General features: G+C 40.1%; 1 protein-coding gene across 4 annotated transcripts in view; it reads left to right on the forward strand.

Moving 5' to 3' along the window:
• Positions 1-206: 206 nt before the first annotated feature.
• The window catches only part of NUP62 (nucleoporin 62), a 77,640-nt gene continuing 56,378 nt past the window's right edge, over positions 207-21,468 (forward strand). Inside the window, exons 1-6 of one of the 4 annotated variants that reach the window (XM_074207030.1) lie at positions 275-299; positions 1,886-1,971; positions 12,238-12,532; positions 13,563-13,942; positions 15,537-15,647; positions 20,318-20,413. In XM_074207030.1, coding sequence (XP_074063131.1) covers positions 12,249-12,532; positions 13,563-13,942; positions 15,537-15,647; positions 20,318-20,413 — 871 coding nt within the window. In that variant the 5' untranslated portion in view covers positions 275-299; positions 1,886-1,971; positions 12,238-12,248. Of the gene's footprint in view, positions 300-527; positions 1,972-12,237; positions 12,533-13,562; positions 13,943-15,536; positions 15,648-20,317; positions 20,414-21,468 lie in introns of those variants that run through there. The other 3 variants (XM_074207031.1, XR_012472498.1, XM_074207029.1) reach the window with 3 other exon arrangements.

Here is a 21,468-nt window from a genome sequence, read left to right on the forward strand (position 1 = left end):
CTAAGCGTCGGACCAGGAGGATGGGGGCACAACTTGGATTAGGAAAAGGGAGAGGGGGGGACAAGAGATTGAAAAGACATAGGGGGAGTCTGTGGACCTATTTGCAAAGGGGTGCATCTGCTAGAGTGACACAAGAGGCAGCCAATAGGATGCCGGGGCCAATCAGAAGCCTTCCCCGCTCCCCCCCTGCCCTGAGCTGCCTCAGCCTCCCTCTGGCCGGACGCTGGCTCGCTGGTGCGCACGCGTGGCCGACTGGCAACTCCACTTCCGGGCCGGGAGCAGCAGCGGCAGCCATTGTGGTGAGTTCGTAGCGGCTTGGGGGCCTTTTTACCTTTTCTGTTATTTTCCAGCGGCACTTGGCAGACCCCCCTCCCCCTGTAGCTCGGTGCTTCTGCCCACGCCGAACGCTGGACGAACTCCACGCAAAGCGCTCCGGCCGTGAGCGGAAAAGTCGGGCACAGGGACCCGAGCGGAGCCGGGGGGGGGGGCTGCTTTTCTGCCCCCCCCCCCGGCTTCCGTTTCTCCACGTGTCTGAGCCCCCTTCCTCAGAGGCAAGTTCGCTAGAGCCCCTGCTTAGGGGCCCCTCCCCAGCCTCTCTTTGTGCCTTTGGAGCTAGAAGGTGGAGACCGCAGCGCGCTGGCACCCAAGTAAAGTCGCAGGAGCCTCACTTCCAACTTTCCCGCCTTTTTAGACTGCACTATGGCAGCTCTGGCCTTTGGCCTCCGAAACGCCTTTGCTTGTGCTCTGCTTTGGGGACTCTTTTCTGGGAAGCACGCAGGGAAGGAACGTTGGCTTTTCTTTCCCCTGCCCGCGGGCTTTGGTCGCTGGTGTTTGCGGGTGACTTAGGAGGATCCGCTCCCGTGTTAGCGTTGGCCGAAATGGCCACTGGGAGCCCGATGGAGTGACTCAGATGAGTCTGTGGTGACTCCCAGAGAGCGATGGTGTTGGTAGACCAGCGGAGTCGGCGTGCCCGCTGCCCGCTGGCCCATTCTGTCCTCTCTGAGTGTTTCCCTTATCGGGGGAAGGGCAAGTCAGGCCATGACTTGGTAAGCTTTTAGAAACTGCACCTTGCAGGACTCATTCAGTTGGGTGCAACGAGAGAGCTTTCGGAAACAAGTGGCAAAGATTTGTAAACTGCTTCTGGGACCTCTGCTAGAAAGTAAGTTGCACATAGCCATGGAAGACTGGCTTCTTGGCTGCGCAGGGCCAAATTCCTCCTCACGGCTGCGGGACCTGTAGCCAGACCTTTCAGTACTCTAAGCAGTCGATTCTCAAAGTGGCTTCTTTAGAGTCTGGACTTCTGGGCTCAAAACTGTTTTTATAACAATACTAAGGTCTCAATTTCTAATACAGGCAACCTTAATAGCTATGCCCCACGTAAAGAAAACTTCTTTGGGGTCGTCTTGAATAATTCTTAGGAGCTGTAAAATGTTCTTGAGGCCAAAAAGTTTGAGATACGCATCTTCCCTAGCCTCTCTAGGTCTCTTTAAATTGCAAAGAATGTACCCACCCACTCGGGGGGAAGAGATTTTACCCTCCCTAAATTCCCCCCCCCTCAGTGAAAACACTGGCCACACCCTATTACTTTGCATAATAATTAGCTGTCCCTTCTTTTCTTTCTGTAGATTAATGAAATTTGCAGAGAATAATGTATTAATCAGATCTTAATTAGCACTCTGCAACACTTCTATTCTTCTGACTGACCAAAAATTATACTGCTTGGGATAATGAAGGCATCCTGTGTAGTGCCATCAAATTTGTATTAAGAACATTTGTCTTAACACCTCGAAGGATGATACCTCACATACTTTGTATACCTTCATTCAAAACTTTGCCCTGACTACCCTTACGGGCTAAGTTGTTTATAGCTACCCCTACTTTACAGATGCCGAAGCTGAGACTCTGAGACTTTAAGACACTTGTCTGTGCTCATTCATCCAGTAAGGGTGAGAACCAAGTATTGGAACACAGGTATTTTTGACTCTCAATCTTAACATTCTTTCCACTTAGGCTTGCCTCTACAATATTTGGGAATTCAGAATACTTGATGTGATTATATGATTGCCAATTATTTTATCAGAAGTCATAATTTGCATTTCCTAGCTGCAACTTGACCACTTTGCTCTGGTGATAAGCTTAAAGGAGAAAACAGGTGCTCAGCTGAAATCAAGCTAAAGAATGACACAGACCTTATAGGAAACATCTCTGTGGCTGCATTAGACTTGGACATTAGCCTCAACTAGCAGACCAGGTGTGAGTAGGCAAAATGTCTCTGATTTCACATATACCAGCTTTCCAGTGGTGTCTGAGACCTGACATTGGTGCCAGTTGCCTGGAGAAACTACGAATGTACATGCCTTGATATACTTGATAACCTGGTAGCATGCTGAGTTTTCTTCCAAGCTAATGCTTAACTTGGAATCTCCCAGTGTAATATAAATTGCATGCCCATAGGAAGAGTCCAGTTTCACACATTTAAAAGTAGTCTGCTGTTCTTCAACCTCAGCACTTTATGAATAAAATTCTGTCAGTGTTTTGAAGACAAGTCTTTTTAGTACTTTGCTCCTCTGTTGTATCTCACTGCATTCTGGTGAACCCAAAACCAGCTTGGCTTGTTGGGAGGTGGAGTAGGTTAGGTAATGTAGGAAAGAGGATTTGGTGGTTAAAGCAATAAGAGAAATAAGAAACTGTCTGTGACAGAAGGGATGTGTTTTCCCTTCTCCTGAAATTAGGTAGTGTTCGGTAGGAAGTGAGTTTTTGGTAGGCCTTCTGTAAATTTGAGAAGCTGGTTAAGAATGACTTTAATGGGTGCGACTAGGTGGCACAAGTGGATAAAGCACCAGCCCTGGAGTCAGGAGTACCTGGGTTCAAGTCCGGTCTCAGACACTTAATAATTACCTAGCTGTGTGGCCTTGGTCAAGCCACTTAACCCCATTTGCCTTGCAAAAACCTTAAAAAAAAAAGAATGACTTTAATGGAGAATGCAAAAATGATTAGTTCTGGATAGGAATTTCAGGTTAATTTCATCTGCCAGTAGACTATCAGCTCCTTGAAGGCAAATCAGCAACACTTGAGTGTTTATGTGGTATTTTTATCTCCAGCACCTGTGGCATAGTGTTGAAACTGAGTGGGTGCAAGTTAATTGATTGCTACTATTAATATGCAGGATTTTATTTTATGTAAGTATTTAAAACCCACTAAACTTGACTGCCTACTATTTTTTTTGAATACCCAACTTCTTGTTACAAAAATTTTGTCCTAGAGAAATTGCAGCCTTCTGTGTCTTAGTTCTAGGGAGTTGCTTAGAATTGAAGAGAAGTTAAGAGTATTCCCAGAGTTCACACAACTATTAAAAGTTGGATAGGGAAGTTGAATCCAGGTCTTTAAGCCCATCTGTCTCTGCCCACTCTGCAATGCAACTTCTCTATTCACTTTGTAGAGCTTCAAGAGTTTCAAATTAGGTGACCCTTGCAAAATTTACCCTGAGAAGTGAATGAATTGTCTTAGCTTTAAGACCTCCATCTCAGTGACAGCTTTATGTTGTGAAAACCAAGAGATAATGTGATCTTCATTAATTCTCTGGGATCTGTGAGCCCAGTAAGGAAAGTTATATGTGTTGGGCACATTTTGGATGTCTGAGGTAAGGCTTACTGCTAGGTCTTTGGTCTCCTATCCTTTCTGACTGCCTCTCATTGCTATATCTTAGGATTAGGCTTTGGACTTGTGCTTTATTGGTGTGGGAAGCCTTGTTAGTGGTGTCAGGTAGAACCTTTCCTGCAACTTGTATTTTCGAGAGTTGCCTGGATCACTGAGAAGTTAAGTGACTTTGCCCAGGATCATCCAGTCAGGATGTGTGAGAGACCTGGAGTGAACCCAGGTCCTCCTGGTTTGAAATCTGGTTCTCTCTCCATTAACAGTACTTTTCCCCTCTTAGAATATTTTAGGCTTTATAAAATGCAGACTTGTTTTACCTCTAGTCATTACTACACCTCGAAACAAGTGAATGGTGTGGTGCAGAGAGTGCCAGGTCTGGAATCAGGAAGGCCTAGGTTCCAATTAGGCTGGGTAACCCTAGGCAAGTCACATGACTGTTTGCCTCAGGTTTCTCCTCTGGAAAAAATGGAGATAATAACTGCATCTACCTCTCAGGGTTGTTGTGGGGCTCAAATGAGTAAGTGTTGTTATCACTTGTATTATTAACATGCTAATTTTTGAGTTATTGGAAGCCTGAGTTTGTCTAGAGGAGGATGACCAGAATGGTAAGATGACTCGAGAACCTGCTATTATTTAAGAATTGATTTGAAGAACTAAGGGCAGACTGGGGGGGGGGGGCTGAGGAATATAATTCCTTTCATATGAAAATGGTCTTGCATTTAGCAACACAACTTAGTGAGTGATTAGATGGAAGTTGCAAGGAAGGATGATCTAGGCTTTCTCTAAAGAGACACTTGCTGATGTTGACCTAAGGGGTCTGTGGGCTGTCATTCAGGAAGCAGGAAGTTAAGTTTTTCTCTTTAGCTTTCCAGCAAGCAGTTGGGTGAACATTTGTCAGGACCATTGTAGATTTTCATTTGTAGAGAAAGCCAGCCCAAGATTAGCTGAGAGATCATTTGTGAAAGGTTGGTTATTAGGCATGGCCACTCTGGAGAAAGAGATTTTTAACTGTAGTTATTCCTAAAGGGCCTAGCCATTACACATTAATCAATTTGAGGTCCAGTTCCTGAACTATTCTGGCATGTTGTTACAGAAGTCTATTTTTGCTTCTTTCTCTTCTCTTAGAACCTTTCTCTGGCTCTGCAGTGCACGAGGGAATTAGACTAGGAGATTCCTAAGATGCTTTTCTGCTCTAGGAGTCTTCTTGCTTTTTTCTTTCTCCATTATCTTAAAGCATTCTTATAATGCCCAGAAGTCTACCATCTTTTATCTCTGTATGAATTTTCAACCAAATTTGAAGAATTTCCTCTATTTGGTATTTCATGTATTTGCCATGTAGCTCCAGGTTTCTCTTTCCACTAGGCTGATTGCACATTACTCTCTAGCATTCTAATCCTACTTGCTATTCCTTGCCTAGGACATCATTTCCTATCTGTTTCTACTCAGGGACTCCTCCTATGTGTCATGCTTTCTGTCCTTAAGTCTGTCTCTTGGAACCTCTGGCTCCTTTCAAAGCTCAGTAAAAGTACTACCTTCTAAAAGAGGCCTTTCTTGTCATCTCCCTGCCCCACCCTCACCCTCAGTTGTTAGGCAACCCCTCCCAATGATTTTGAATTTACTTTGTTAATTCATTACTTTTACTTATTTATGAGCATATCATTCCCTTATCCTGTCCCATCCCCTGACCCTGAGTAAATGTAAGCTCCTTGAGGGCAGAACTTGCCTCACATTTGTATATGTAACCTTAGTGCTTGGCACAATAGTCACTTGCTTGCTGAATTCATTGTTATCGATATGTCATGGAATATTTAGTCCTCTGGAAGTATTTTACAGAATGAAAAGATTTGTCTTCCCACTAATTTTTTGACATGCTTCTAGAAATTCTAGCTATAGGAAGAAGACAAGAGCAGAATTAAAGGTATAAGCACCAGTAGAAAGAAGACCGAATTATCCCATTTGCAGATAACCTGGTGATGTACTTTAAAAACACCCTGCCCCACCCCAGATTCAGTAAAGTAACTGAATCAATACAGCCAAAATAGAGGAAAACCTAGAAACCTGGGAGGGGGTGGGAGGGAAAGGATCTTCACATTTCTTTGATAGAGGGCTCATTTCTCAAATATGTAAGGAACTGAGTCAAATTTATAAAAAATATGAACAGGCAGTTTTCAGAAGAAATTAAAGCTACCAATATTCATATGAAAAAATGCTCTGAATCATTAATAATTAGAAAAATGCATATTAAAAGAACTCTGAGGTACCACTTCACACCCATCAGAATGGCTAAACTGACAGAAAAGGAAAATAAATGCTGGAGAGGATGTGAGAAAATAGGTATACTAATGAACTGTTGGTGGAACTGTGAAATAATCAAGTATATTTAAAAGCAGTTTGGAGCTGTTCCCATAAAACTATAAAATTGTGCATACTTTGACAGTAATACCAATACTACATCTACATATCAAAGAGATGAAAGAAAAAGGAAAAAGACCCATAAGTACAAAAATTTTTCTATCAGCTCTTTTTGTGGTGGTAAATAATTGGAAAGTGATTGGATACCCCTCACTTGGGGAGCAAGTTATGGATTATGAATTGTGCTGCAAGAAATGATGAGAAGGCTGGTTTCAAAAAAAATCTGGGAAGATGAACTGATACCCGGTAAAGTGAGAACCAGGAAAAAAAAAATGTAACACAGTAACAGCAGCATCATAAAGATTGGAAACTCTCAAAGATCTAGTAAACTTCTCAACAGTGATTCACCACAACTCCAAAGGATTTGTTATGAGAAATGCTCTCCACCTCCAGATAAAGACTTATGGGATCAGAGTGCTGATTGAAGCATCTCTCTTAAAGCTGGATGCCTCAGGGTGTCACAAATCCTTGGGTCCATGAAGCAAAACTATTTTCGTGATTCTAAGACATTTTAATTTCTAACATGGTAAAATATCCATGGCTGCAACCCACATAAACAAAAGCTCTTTGGACACTCCTCAGTCATCTTTCAGAGAACAGAGGGACCCTGAGGCTACAAAATGAGAGTCTACTAGGAGATATTTTCTTCAAAATAACTCCCAAGTACAGAAATGGTTTCCAGTTGAGCTATCACATTACACATGTTATATAGGAATATGACTACAAAGCACTCTAGAAATAGATGCTTCTGTAATCTCAAATTCATCAGTTGATGCAAATCTTTACCCATTTTCTCTGAATTCTTCCTGCCTCCTTAATTCTTTTACAAAGATAGATCATGGGTTTGACTATTTCCCAGTCACTCAGCACCCACTTAGTATCCAGTTTTTTCCCCTACCACAAGTGGTGTTGCTACTAATATTTTGTTATAAAGAGACCTCTTTTTCACCATCCTGAAGTACATGCCCAGTGATGAGATTACGCAAACAAAGGTTATGTAATTCTTAGGTAATTCTCAATTGTATCAGTGCCTGTCTTCCTATAATCCTCCAACACTATTAATATCTTTTATCAGCTTTGCCAACTTGGTGAGTATGAGGCGATACTTTCAAGTTGTTTTCATTTGCCCCTATTGTCCAATGAAAATCTCTTGAAAGATTTTACTCATGTATGTTGCTTTACACTCACATTTGCTGGAATACTTATTTTCTATTAAGAGGATGCTAGTTGTAGAGGTATTAAACAAGGAGAAAATGAACCAAATATATTTGAGCTAATGAGCTGATGACTTTCCTCTCATTCTTTTAAGATCTTAGGGGTACTGGTGTGCAGCCTCTCACTCAGATGTTAATGGTCTCTCATTGTTCCCCCCCCCCTCAGAAGTCACTGTAATGTGTTGTAACCAACCTAAACTTGTACTTGTCATATTTCTTTCCATTACTCAACTTTGAGTTGATTATAATTTTGTTTTAGAACATTCTGTTCCATGATGTGTAGCTAGAAAATTTCGGTTTAAGAAGAGTGATGGTAGGACTTTGACAGCAACGACCAAATTAAGATCATTAAAAACACTAGGTGATGTCTTCTTGCTGCAGAGTTCTAGACTAAACTCGTTGCTCATCTGAAACATGTTTCCAGACTAAGCATATAACTGAATCTTAGATCTCTTTTTCTTTGTCCTCATAGAAGCTTTTGTCTTTCTGATCCTTCCCCTGCTCTCTGGATTTCCTTCTTCGGCTCAGCTGTATCCTAGTTCTCTTTCTACCACCTGTTTGCTTTTTTTTCCCAGTCAGGATTCTCTCATTTACTAAGTATGACTACTCACCTTCCATCTTCCACTCTCCTTCTCTTGCTTTATCCTGTCCCTTGAAGATTTCAGTTTAACTTTCTTGGATTTAATCATCATCTCTATATGGACGACTCCCTCTCCCCTATCTACATTTCCTATCCTGATTTCTCCTGAAAATCTGTAGTTCTAATATCCTATTTGGCATCTTCACATGGATGTATCTCAAACTTAACGTCCAAACTAGTTCAAAAGTCCTCACCATTCCTCCAGGCTTAGCCATTTCTAATGAGAATACCACAGTATTTTTATCATTCAGGTCTCCCACCTTAGTTATCCTTGGAGCATTTGTCTTGTTTTAAGTGCCAATAGAATGTTGATTCCACTTTAGTCTTTGTAGCCCTACAACCTAACATATAGCTCAACCCCAGAAAAAAGACTTGTTGATTCATTATTCCCCCATATTAGTTGTCAAGTCTTAACCAATTCTGTCCCCAGAGCATTGGTCTCCACTTACACAACCCTGCACACTTCAAGCCTTATTTTCTCTTGCTTAGACTGTTGTCTTTTTAAAGATATTTTCTGATCATCCCCTAACTGGTCTTACTGCCTCCATTCTTTTATTCTCCGGTTCACCTTCCAGGTGCTGCCAAATTGATGTTTCTGAGCTACAGACATAACTACATCCTTAACTTGGAAATCCCTTGACTGCCTATTGGTAAAAACAATAGCCTCAGCTTGGCTTTCAGAGTTCACAGAAGGGCTCCCAGCAACCTTTCTATTTTTGTTTCATATTATCTCCCTTCACATATTCTCCAAAGTGGCCTCTTGGCTTTTCCTAATATACTTCATTCCATTTCTCATCTCTTTGTTCTTGTCCAAGCTACCCCTAAAGTCTGGAATGCCTTGCTTCCTCATCTCCATCTCTTAGAACACCTGGCTTCCTTCAAAGCCCAGCAGAAGTATCACCTGAGTCCCTTCTCCCCCTTTTCCAGTACTCTCTTTTTCTTAGAACTTTTTTATATGACTTTGTGATGGATCTTGTGTGTTTATTTTGTATTTAGCTCCTTTAGGGCAGAGACCAGTTGTGTCCTTTCTATTTTTCTGACTCCAAGTATATATAGCATTGTGTGTTTTGCCCATAATCGGTTCTTAATAAATGCTTATTTGATTGTCTTGTTTACTGTTGTGTGTCATAACTTGGGTAATAACTGTGTTTTCATTCATTTTGGTTTAAAAAAAAACTATTCTCCCACACTATGCTAAAATTTGGTTTGGATCTGCTTTGGACCCAAGATTTAATTTGATGTAGGGAAGTGATGTCAAACTCAAGTACAAACTGATTTCTTTCTTCCAATGTTTATTGACTTAGAAATCCACAAATTAACATGATCAATGTTGTGTTTATATTTACTTTGTCAGATGTGTCCCAATTAGATCTTGATTAGGCACTTAGGAATATCCTAGAGTTTGACATTTCTGGCATAGGGAGCCCCTGTGAGAAAACTCCCCCTAGGAATGTCTTCCTTTGGTAACTGACCCCCAAGTCCCATAGCTGGTCCCATAGACTCCGAGGCACACTAGAAACCAGCTGGTGTCAGGCTGCATACACTACTTCTCAATAGGAATGAGGCTAAAAATAAAAAGATCAAGCAAATGACATCCAAAGATAGAAGAGTAGTGGTTAGTGCATTTGGTGTTTTTAGTCTGGTGGTGCTGATGAATTTAGCTAGTGTCCCCAAATCTTTGAAGTAAGAAACTGCCTATGTTAAAGTCTTTTCAAACTATACTTAGGACAATTATTCACATAACTGAAGGAAACAAATGAGGAAGCTACATTGGAAATTCCATTTTCAAATAACTACAGGAATAGTTAAAATATTTCTCAGCAATGCAAGCTGTTCCAAATATTTTTAGTTTTCAGCTTTACTAAAGCTTAAATCACACAAGCACATATATATCCCAGGGTTAAGACTTTTGGGATCAACTGTATAAGGAAATAATAGCCAATATTTATTTGTTGCACCTTAAGGTTTACAAAGCTGTTCACTTACAGAGATTATCTTATTTGATCTCTAGAACAACTCTGGGCTACGGGTGCTCCTGTAATCTCCTTTTTTTAATAGCTAAGGAGCTCAGGACTTGCTGATTTCAAGTTTGGCCCTCTCCCCTGCTTCTGGCCTGGAGAAGTCTAGTGACTTCATCAGAGGAGCCATTACTTCAAAGGGAAATATTCATTTGGGCATCTAAGTTCTAAGGTGTTTAGATGTAAAACCAAAAAAACCCAAAACACCATATCCTTAAATGAAATCCCAATCTTATTTCTTTAGTTAACACACCATTAAAGTGTATTTGCATTCTAAACCCTGGTTTTAAGTACAATATTTGTTCTTAAGTGGGAATGCTCCTTGTCTTCCATTGCCACTTCCAGATTTTCTCCTGCCACTGTCATTCAGTAACCTTTCCTCCTTTGAACTCCATACAATCCACATATTCCACCAGGACCTCCATATCAAACCCTTCTTTCCTCAGTACATTCAGTACCTGACTCACAATCTTTCTCTCTTCCTCATAATAAGGGATTTCAGCATTCATATTGACATTCCCTCAAACACCTACACCACCCAGTTCCTTAACCTACCCACTTCCCATGACCTACTCCTCCATCCTACCTTAGCCACACATAAAAATTATTATACCTTTGATCTTGCCATCACCCCCAAAATGTTAGCATGTTTGTGAACTCTGAAATTCCCTTGTCTGATCACAGTCCATTGACTTTCCTTCTCTCCCTCAACAGGCTTATGTCAAACCCTATTTTTTCCACAATGTGACCCTTTAACCCCTCACTTCTCTCCTAGGTTATATCCTCTGTAGTAACTGCTCTCTCCTCTTCCTCATCTTGACCACTTGGTGCACTAATTCAACTCTAAACTGTTCTCTGGTGCTCTGCCAAGCCTTAACCTTGGATCACTACAACCATTTTGTCTTTCTTTGTTCCTATAAACAAATTGCTGAATGAAGGTGGGGAACAATCACAACCATTTTCTAACTGGGCCAACTACAAATTTATGGTACAGAATCTCAACTGGACCATCTCTCACTCCTCCATCTCCAATTGGTAGATTTCGCCTCTGCAACATTTCACCAATACATCCCATTCTCTTCTCTGATAATATTACCTTCCTGGGGCAAACCTTTATCACCTTTTATCTGGATTATTGCAGAAGACTGCTGGATGGTCAGTCAGCCTCAAATCTCTCCCCTTTACCCAGTATTTCAACCCATCCTCTGTTCATCCACCAAAGGGTTTTCGCCATTGAGTAAAATCTATTGGCATCAAATACAGAATCCTCCATTGGTCATTTAAAGTCCTTCATAACCTCTTCTGCTCTAGCCTTTCTTAGTCGTCTTACCTTTTTCTTCCTACCTACTCAGGTATGCTGTCCCCTGCACAAGACGCTCCCTTCTTTGACTCTGGGCCTTTTCTCTGGCTACTCCCTTTGCATGGAGTGCTCTCCCTCATCTTTACCTCCTGGGTTCTTTTGGGTCTTAACTAAAATTCTGTCTTCTACAGGAGGCCTGTCCCAACCCCTCTTAATTCTGTTGCTGTCTTCCTTTCAATTATTTCCAATTTATCCTGTTTATAACTGTTTTGCATGTTGTCTCCTTCCTTAGCCTGTGAGCTCTTTGAGGTTGGGAACTGTCTTTTGTCTTTGTCTAGTGCTTCAACATAGGTGCTTCATAAATGCTTTTTGGCCAATTTACTAAGTCACTTTTGAGACCTCTTCCTACTTTAAGATTTCTATGAACTCAAAATCCTGGGCTATGGAGTTAGAGAACTGTCATTGTACTTTCTCCTAGATATATTGCCCTCAACCATGAGATGTTGGTAGAAGCTTCAGCATTGTTCGAAACTAAAATCTTGGTGCCTGGGTGAAAAACTGACAAATATGTTCAGTTACAGATGTAGCTAGTGTTACTAGCACCACATTCTAACGTTTTCACTTAGAGGACCACTTGAACATCTTTCGGTGCCCAGTGAAATTTTCATTATTTTCCGGTATCCTTAATGAAGCATCTTGTAAACTTGCATGTACTACTACTGACATATTATCTGACTCACTGGCTTTCCATTATTTCTAAAGTGAGTTATTTAAGGATCTTCCTCTTAGTACATCACATGTTTCAAATTGTTCTCTAGAAAGTTAGGCATATAGGAACTAGGTGGGAATGTGTTTTTCTATGACCAAAGGTTTATTTTTTTTAATACTGAGAGTTCCAGTTGCTATAGTGTGATAGGTTTTTTTTTTCCTTCATCCCATTTAGATTTCTAAAATGACCTGATTTCCCCTCCCCCCCTTCCCCTCCCCCCCCCAAACCAGGGTTTGAAAAGATGAGTCACTTTAATTTTGGAGGATCTCCTGCCACCGGAGGTGGTTTCACCTTTGGCCCTGCAAAGACAACTACCACCACACCAGGACCAGGCTTTTCTTTCTCCACACCTGGCTCTGGAGGAGGGTTTAATTTTGGGACTCCCTCCCAGCCTACTGCAAGCACGCCTGCTACTAGTTTGTTCTCCCTGACCACCCCTGCCTCAACTACACAGACTCCAGGCTTCAGCTTTGGATCACAGGCCACACCAACTCCAGGTTCCGCCACTCCGGGGTTTTCCTTAGGGTAAGAGCTATACAGTTTCTGGCTCGCTAAGCAGCTTCTCAAGGACAAACTTTTAGTTTGGAACAGAGATAAAGAGTCAAATCAATTATATAGGAAGGCATTTATAAAACTACTATTTGGAATTGTGCCACTCAGTCCCTAAGTACTCTCTTAAATTAAACCTCTCTCTGGATCAAAGCAAATTGAAGGCTAATCTGCAGCCAGAATTCTTTGTGACCCACTGAAGGATAGGAGGAGTGCTCTGAGAGTTTGGAATGTGTCTTTATTGTGGCTCTCTAGAGTTATCTTTATCAATGTAATGACCAAAAACAACTCTTCCTTCCTATATCTTAGTAGTCAAAGGATTCTTTTTTTTAAATGCCATTCTTTGTCAATCTAGTTTCACCCAATCACTCCCTTTAGTGACTGAGAGAACCATTTGCTTCCTTTCAATGGCATCTGTGAAGTAACTGAGTGATTGCCTTTCTGAATTTTTCCTTCCCTTCATTTCAATTATCTAATAGTTTGTGGTTAAAGAATGTTGGGATAGCACTTCTTTGGGAAGACAAGTTGAGTAGCAGAACACTTATTATGTAGACTTATGAAATGCATTAAAAAAACATTTTGGACCTGTACCCAAGAAAAATTAGTGGGATGCCTATCATTTGGCATTGCCATGCACTCTCTAAAATACCAACTTATCTTATTAATCTGTCAGAAGAACTAGCATTTCTGCCCACCCTAAAGAAAATCCTAGGACTTACTTCTCCCTTCCCTTCCCCCATTCCTAATTTAGAATGATCTTTCTCCTTTATGAAGAGCAGGCCAGTATCTTACATACCTGTGAATGAGCAGTGAGCCCATTACAGTCTTAAAATATACTAAGATCTGGCTCTGTTTCTGTGTATTATGAAGGAGAAAAGTCTAGTCAAATTGTTTCTAATTATAACTTAATTTGGTATGGGTTCTTAGAATCTCCCTTTAGTATCTGACAGGACTTCTGTGTTGATTTGTTAGTCATAGTTCTGACGCATTTCCTTTCTCCGTTTAGGTTAAGTACACCAAAGTTAAATTTGGGCAGCAGTGGCACCCCACTCTCTTCAGGTATCACAGGGGGCTTTGGGCTTGGCAACAGCACACTTACTAATTCCATAGCAAGCAATGTGTCAAGCCAGACATCAGCACCTACTGGCTTTATTTTTGGCCCTCCTACTACCACCGCCACCCAACCTACATCATCTATAGGATTCTCCTTCCCCAGTGGAAATGCTTCCCAGACGGGGACCACTGGTTTTAACCTCGGCTCAATGGGGAGTACAAGTCAACCAACAGCAGTTACAGGGTTAACCTTTGCTGCTGCCACTCCAGCTTCCACTGCAGCAGCTTCCACACAAGCACATACTGCCTTCAGCCTTGGAGGACAGCCTACAGGTAAGCTTTCAACTGCTCACTCTCTCCTGGAGAACATGAATATCCAAAGTTCCCTGGGAGAGGCTTTAGATTTATCGATTTTCACATTGACTTAGCTTATTTGGGTGAGGTTTTCATTCATGGAGATTTCTGAAACTAATAAAACTGGTGAGACAGAATTCAAGGATCACATATTCCTATTCACCATGGTATGTTTGTTGCTACTTTTTAAAACATAAATTCGAAAATGAAGGTTCAAGGAAAGAAACCAAAAAAAAAAAATGCCATATTTCAGTAGTAAGTACTATAGAATTTTACAACAAATTAAAAGTAGTTATACTAATTCTTGATGTGTCTGGCATGGTTGGGGAATGGAATGTTTTGTGTAAAACATTCTCCTTAATAGTTACATACATAGTATGTAGCTAGTATATGCTATACCTGGGTAACCAATTTTCAAATAATTATAATAAGATAGATACATAAAGCACTAAAACCATACCAAACATAATCTGTTATCTTTCTCTCTTGTTATTTTGAGTGAATGAAGGATGCTTGTAGTATGATCCTAGAAATGTCTGTCATTAGGAAAGTAGACAATTGCATTGTAAATGTATAGAAATGTTGATAAATAAAGAATTCTAATGATAAGATCCCAACTGAGTCAAATTTATTTTGGATAGATGTTATGGAGCATTGGAAAGCTGCTGGGGGAACCTCTTAATGAATGTATATAATGACTTGATTTTGTAATGGGTTTTAATAAATTAGATTCAGCAATATTTCAGAGGTTTATGGTCAAGAAAAAATGAGAGCTAATAAGGTATCACAAGAAGTGTAAAAATGAACCAATTATAATGTTTAGATTGGAGTGGGGGGGGGATTTAGATTGATGCCAAAGTGTTTGTTACTACTAAAGTATCGATTTAAGCCTAATGAAATGAGGCCTGTTTTTCTTCATTCTTGCCAGAAACTAAAGGAATAAAATGATAGACTATTAATTCAGCTTTGCTTGACTATAATATCATTTATTTAGTGTTGGTTGAGGATGATTTTTTTCATACTGGATTCAATCACCAGGGAAAGGTCCTGTTTCTAGGAAAACAAAACTAATCCCAAAAACCCTTGGCTCTGAAGGAATAAGGCTACCTTCAGTGAAAAGTAAGTGACCTTAAGTGATATATTTAAAAGTCAGCCTACTGTGTGTATAGTCTAAGTAACTAAATATATGCCAGTTCTGAAGACAAGTAATTAAGAAAATAAGTTAGACACACTATTTCAGTTAAATGTAACCACCTTTGGCATTAGGATGTGGCTGTATTTGTTGGACTGAAAAAAATATACCTTTCCATTAGCATAATAGATGCGATATTGAACACCATTACCTCTGTTTGCTTTAGGAAGAGCTGAGGGTGCACTGGTCTTTTTACTGATCCCTGGTATAGAAAATTGCAGTTTAGGGGTAGCTAAGTTATACTCAGATGGAAGACACAGCTGCCAAGTAATTCTCCACCCTAAAGTGCTGTTTAAGGATGTTGATCATTTTTCTTTCAAATACGCATTTATCTGCTGTCATTAATCAATCTTTTATATCTGTTCCTTTATTTCTCCCCAGGTTTAGGATTTGGATTATTGGCTTCTACAGGGTCTACTGCCATATCCACTGGAACATTGGCCTCAACCTTCAGTCAGGCACCTGCCTTGTCTTTTGGCTCTAAACTCTCAGGTAGATGATTGGGAATGTTTGCATGCTCACTTACCTGCAGTCTGACAGAAGGTCCTAGAATCAGTGACAGCTTGGAGGTATGGAAAATGGGGGTAGTGAGCACCAGATATCCAGAGGCCATTTCTCCTTTTCAATAACATTTAGTATATTGGGGGGCTCAGGAAATAAGATCATGTGCTACTGTGTTATTTAGCACTGAAAAATGGACAACTCTAAATATAAACATATTTGAGGAATTCAAATCCAGCCTCAGGATACATCCTAGCTGTGTGACCCTGGGCATGTCATTTAACTTTTTCTCAAATAAAATAACCCTTATTAAGTGTCTACCTTGTGTCAGGCACTGTTAAGCACTTTACAAGCATCTCATAAGGTCCTCCCTACAACCCTGTGAGGTAGGTGCTATTATTAATTCCATTTTACCAAGGAGGAAAGTGAGACAGAAAACTAAGTGGCTTGCCCAGGGTCACATAACTAGCAGGTGTCAGAGGTCAGATGTGAACTCAGGGCTTCCCAACTCCAGACTCAGTCCTCCATCCACTGAGCCACCTAGCTGTCTTTGAGAGGAAAGTCACTCTACATTTTGGACAGCTTAATTGGTAAGAGGATTTTCCTTATATTAAATTGAATTTTTCTCTTTCCTCTTTTATTTGATAGCTTTCCAGATCTTTGAAGACAGCTATTATTATCCTCATAAATCTTCTCTTTTTAAGGATAGATAGTCTTGGTTTCTTCAGCCATTCATTATATGGCATAGTTTTAAACACCTGGACACCTTCCAATTTGGGGTTTTTTAAAAGTGAGACTCCCTAGAACTGGGGACAGTAGAACCCTCATCTCCCCTATTTAGTTACTGGCAAGTTGCCACGCTGCATCGGATGAGCTCATATGAGAAGTTTCCCTTGTTCGATGTAATCACAGATATGATTGGACAAAAATTCAGAACAAACACCCCCCACCCACCCCCTGCTAAGATCCCAACTATTCATGACAGGACAACAAACATGGGGGGGGGAGAAGGGGGGGGGTGTTGAGTTTGGTTTTGGTTTTTTGGTTTTTTTTTAACTGATACAAGATTTTATTTGATTTTTAAAGTTTTTTTTTCAATTATATGTAAAGATAGTAAGATTTTGAGTTCCACATTTTTGTCTCCCTCTTTTTCCTCCCCCATAATATATGTGTGTGTGTGTGTGTGTGTGTGTACACATACACACACACTATCATGTTAAGCATCTTTAGGATTTTTATTTATCTTAAGTTTCATCTCATGCAGTTTGGCCTGTTCTAAGCTTGCTAATATTCTAAGCTTGCTAATATTCTGATGTCCTTTCCAACTTCATGTATCCACAAATTTGATGGGCATGCCATCAATACTTTTGTCTAAGACAATGATAAAAATTTTCAGGAAGACAGTTCTATTACAGCCCTGCATCAAGACTAATATCACTTCATTGATTCTCTAGGTCCAGTTAGGCAGTTCCACATCCATCTAACCCATGTCTTTCCATCTTGTGCACAAGGATGTTATGAGAGACTTTATAAATGTCTTGCTGAAATCGGAGTGTTGTATGTAGATGACTTTCCTCTAATCTACCAGCTTAATTAAAAAAGGAAATAGAAACTAATCCAAAAAGTTAGATGACCCCCCCCCCCAAAAAAAAAAACCCAACTAAATAAAGAATAAATGAAGGGAACTTAGTCTGGCACAAGTTGGTCTTGGTGAACTTATGCTGCTTCTTAAATAGCCTTGCTTCCATTTCAAAGTTATCAGATGTCATTCCTTGGAATAATGCTTTCTAGAATTTTACTGAGAATCAAAGTCTGATACAAGCTGATAGTTACTTTTCTCACAGTTGGTACAGTTTTTGCCCATATCTAGTCCTCTATTTTTGGCAAAGTTTTTTTTCCAAAGATCTCTGACATTGACTTAACAGCCAAAGCTGTATGTTCTATCAGTGCCCTGAAATATAGTTTGTTCAGTTTGAACATTGAGAATAAGGTGGTTGCTTAATACATCTCATTGCTTAGAGTGGGACCTGATTCAGTTTGAGGCTGCATTTATGAAACCTTTAAAGATTATGTTGGTTCCTACTATCCAGAATTAGGAATTGGTACTTGGCTCCATTGTATGTCCCTGAACAGATGAGGAGAGTGGTGTTTAGAAGTGATTAGCCTGGCAATTGGCTGAATGCTTGAGCAGAAAGGTAGATTAAAGTCATGGAGGCCAACTCTGGTTTTTGTAAGAATCACATTCTGGATCTGGCCTAGAGTGAGGAATGAAAAGAGAGGAATGAATATGTGACATTTCAAAAAAAAAAAAGATGGATGGGAATTATCTGGCTGTAGACAATTATATGGAAATGATTAGCCATAGAAGAATAATGAAAGGGAAGAACTAGACAATACAAGGTTTTGGTCCATGAGATTAGAGCAAGTGATGCCCCAATTAGCAGAGAGAGGGAGCTTGGAGGAGCTGTTTGGGGAGAAAGATGATTTCGGGTGATAGGATGTCCCAAGAAGAAGTGAATTAAGAGTTAAAGACCTTTCCGATACCTTGGATTTCCAATTCCTTCATCTCAAACGATGTTTATCTGCTTAAACCAGCCACCAAAATGTCCATACCTTTGACCTTATTATCACTTGGAACTCAAGGTTTTGGACATTGACATTCCCTTTTGATCAAAACTTCCACCTATCCCATTCCCTTCCTTCCTCTTCTTTGCCCTCATTATGATCTTAAGATACTGAAATTTTTTTTTAGTGTTTTTTTTTGCAAGGCAATGGGGTTAAGTGACTTGCGCAAGGCCACACAGCTAGGTAATTATTAAGTGTCTGAGGCTGGTTTTGAACTCAGGTACTCTTGACTCCAAGGCTGGTGCTCTATCCACTGTACCACTAGCTGCCCCTGAAACTCTTTCTTTATCTCAGTCTTTTAGGTCCTTTCTGACTTCTCAAGTTGTCCTGAACCCCATAACCAGTAATTTCTGTGAGCTACAACTCCAAGATCTTTCCCATCTTGACTTTTTTACCTCCTTGATAACACTCAGTCCTAGATAATATCTTATCTTTTCCTGCTCCCACTTGTGATTAGAGAGAAAGGCATGAAACCATGCTGGTTTAGTCTGCTGCAAATCTTAGCTGGCCCTTTTACTGCTCCTTGGCATTCCTTTCAGACCCATCTTATTTTCTTTTCCATAAAGATTGTTCTGACCCTTTTCCCAGGCCACTCAATCCTACCCACCTCTATGTAGGAGCATATAATCTGGCCCTCCCACATGGACTTGCTTGGTTTTCTTCTATACCTCCAAGCTTCCTGCATCTTCAATCATCCTTTCTTTTTATTTCAGAGGTAGATGTCCCCTTTGTCTTTACAAAGCTCATCTCCTACATCTGTGGTTTTGCTTAGAGGCTACCTTGTCTGTTGTCAGTCTGTACAATTGCATTTTGTTCTAATAAATTACTTTTAAAAAATTAGCAGTATGTAGAATAGAATCTCACATGTTTTAGTCAGATTGTTACTGTCTTGTTGATGGGGAGGATCTTTAAGATTCTCTATTGCTAATCACTTTGAGCCTAAAAACATTCCAAAGCCTCCTCTAATTATTGTATAGGAGAAAAATAAAGATGGTGAGCTCAAATTTCTTAGCTAGGTGAACAGAACATAGAGTTGGATCACTGTTATTTAGGTCTTGGATAGAAACTAATAAGAGTTGAACCCAAAATTGATTTGTAAAAAGATATGACTGAATTCCATTTGAAAGACTATCTGATTTTCATTCCTCCTGTTGAAAGTACACTGCTTTGTACCACAAGCACCTGTCTCTTTAACTGCCCTTCCCCTCTTCTCTTAACTCCACCCCCCCCACCTCCCCATTCTCCCAGTGATACATAGACTATAAATCTGTGGTCTCCTTCTTCTTGTTAAATCACTAGCATGGGAAAATCAGGATTCCAAATGGACCAATGACCAATAGAAAGATGAGTATAAGTAGATCACATATTCTTTATATGTGCTAGACAGTAGCCACAAACTCAAGTAGAAGTGGATCCCTGCCAGCTTCACATTGACTTAAAAACCACAGATGAAAATCATTTATGTTATTTTGTATTATTTATGTTGTTAAACATTTCCCACTGACATTTCAACCTGAGTCATTTGGCACTTGGGAGATTTGTGGCCTGTACAGTTGATATCTGCAAGGTATAGGAGACTTCATTGAATCCCTATTATGGGAAAATGCTAGTCATGAGACAGGGTTTATGGTTTAAGTGGTATGTTGCTCTCCTAAGTTATGAAAAGGAATGAAAGTAGAGGAGAGTCTCACATATTGGGTAGATCCTTTAGAGAAAGTTTATGGAAAAATGTGGATGAGTCCTCTTCTGCTTTCTAGGTCCATTAACAGCAAGTGATTAGCCTTGTGAGCTTGTATAAGTCTCAACTTCCGTTGCCTCAGTTTTCTCAACTGTAAAATGGGGTTAATATCTTTTTCTTTTTTCCTATGAACCAAATAATGGGTCTAAGACTGCTTTGTAAAATGGTGTGTAAAAGGTTACTTCCTCTAATTTGTATATCATTTTATTTCACTCTTTGTAGCTTTTACATTTCAGGGGATGTGATTGGACTTGCTTTTTATTTGAATCCATGTATTTGAATGCCAATTCTTTTCCAGCAACAACTTCTGCTCCCACCACCACTTCTGTACCTACATTATTTGCTTCCATAGCAAGTACTTCCCTTCCAGTTTCTTCTTCCTCAAACCTCTCAGGTAAGTCACCAGCTTTAAAGAAAATCTAATCCCTTAAATCTGGACTCTTAATTGGGAACTTGTTAGCAAGTTTCTTGCTTGTTTCTTCTGTCCCCAAATTCCTCATTACACTTGATCTGACCAACATCTGCTGTTGTTCTCATTAGCAGCTTAACCAGACCTACTCATTGCTGTTTGTTCTGAATTTGTAATACAAGTGATTATTAAAGCATATACAGTGTCTCACTGTATACCACTTGGAAGCAACTCTTTAGACCTGGCAAAAATAATTGAGTATTTTCCCAGGCATGTCAAAAGGAAGAAATTTCACTGCCTTTGTGAACATGATGAAGCAACAAGAGGCAGGGACTAGATATAAATCTCTGAGTGTACTGAACTTTGCTCTATGGAATGTGCTAGGGCCCAGGGTGATCTTGTTTTTCTGTATGTGATGAAGAAAGTGGGATCCAAATTGTCAGCAAAGGTTTCAGGATCATCTCTTCTCAAGAAAGTTACTGTATTCTAGAGGCTCATGTTCCCCTCACTTTGCCATTCCTTTCATCTTAGAAAATGAACTGCAAGCAGGAGGTATCAGATTTTCCTTTCGTCCATGGGTCTTCATTGCTAGGATACTTTGACAACTCACTGAAATCTTCTAGCACCATTTTGGTCCTATTACAATGCTGTAAAGTGTCCTATTGTAGGGTGGTAAAGTTCTAAGAAGCGACACCATTGCAGCTGGAATGAGAATAGGGACATGGCCTCCCTTCTTCCTTGCAATAGACATAGGTGGAACATTTGAAGATGACTGCTAACTGGTAGGCTGTTGTTATTCCTGTGCTACACAAAGAGACTCTAAATTCTGTTGATTAACATAGGCTTCCTTTTCAACTAGGGTCCATTTTGTAATTGACTTGGTATATGACATCTTGAAACTCTCCTTCTCTGGACTTTATTTTCTTTATAAAATGAAACTGTAATTTGCTAGGGGAAAAAATCTTGATCAGGATGATCAAAGCCTCAACAAAAGGGTTTTCAAATGTTCTTTAATAGCTAAATAAGTTTCATTTTCTATA

Source organism: Macrotis lagotis, chromosome X (assembly GCF_037893015.1).
Source record: "Macrotis lagotis isolate mMagLag1 chromosome X, bilby.v1.9.chrom.fasta, whole genome shotgun sequence".
In the NCBI taxonomy this organism is placed as follows: domain Eukaryota; kingdom Metazoa; phylum Chordata; class Mammalia; order Peramelemorphia; family Peramelidae; genus Macrotis; species Macrotis lagotis.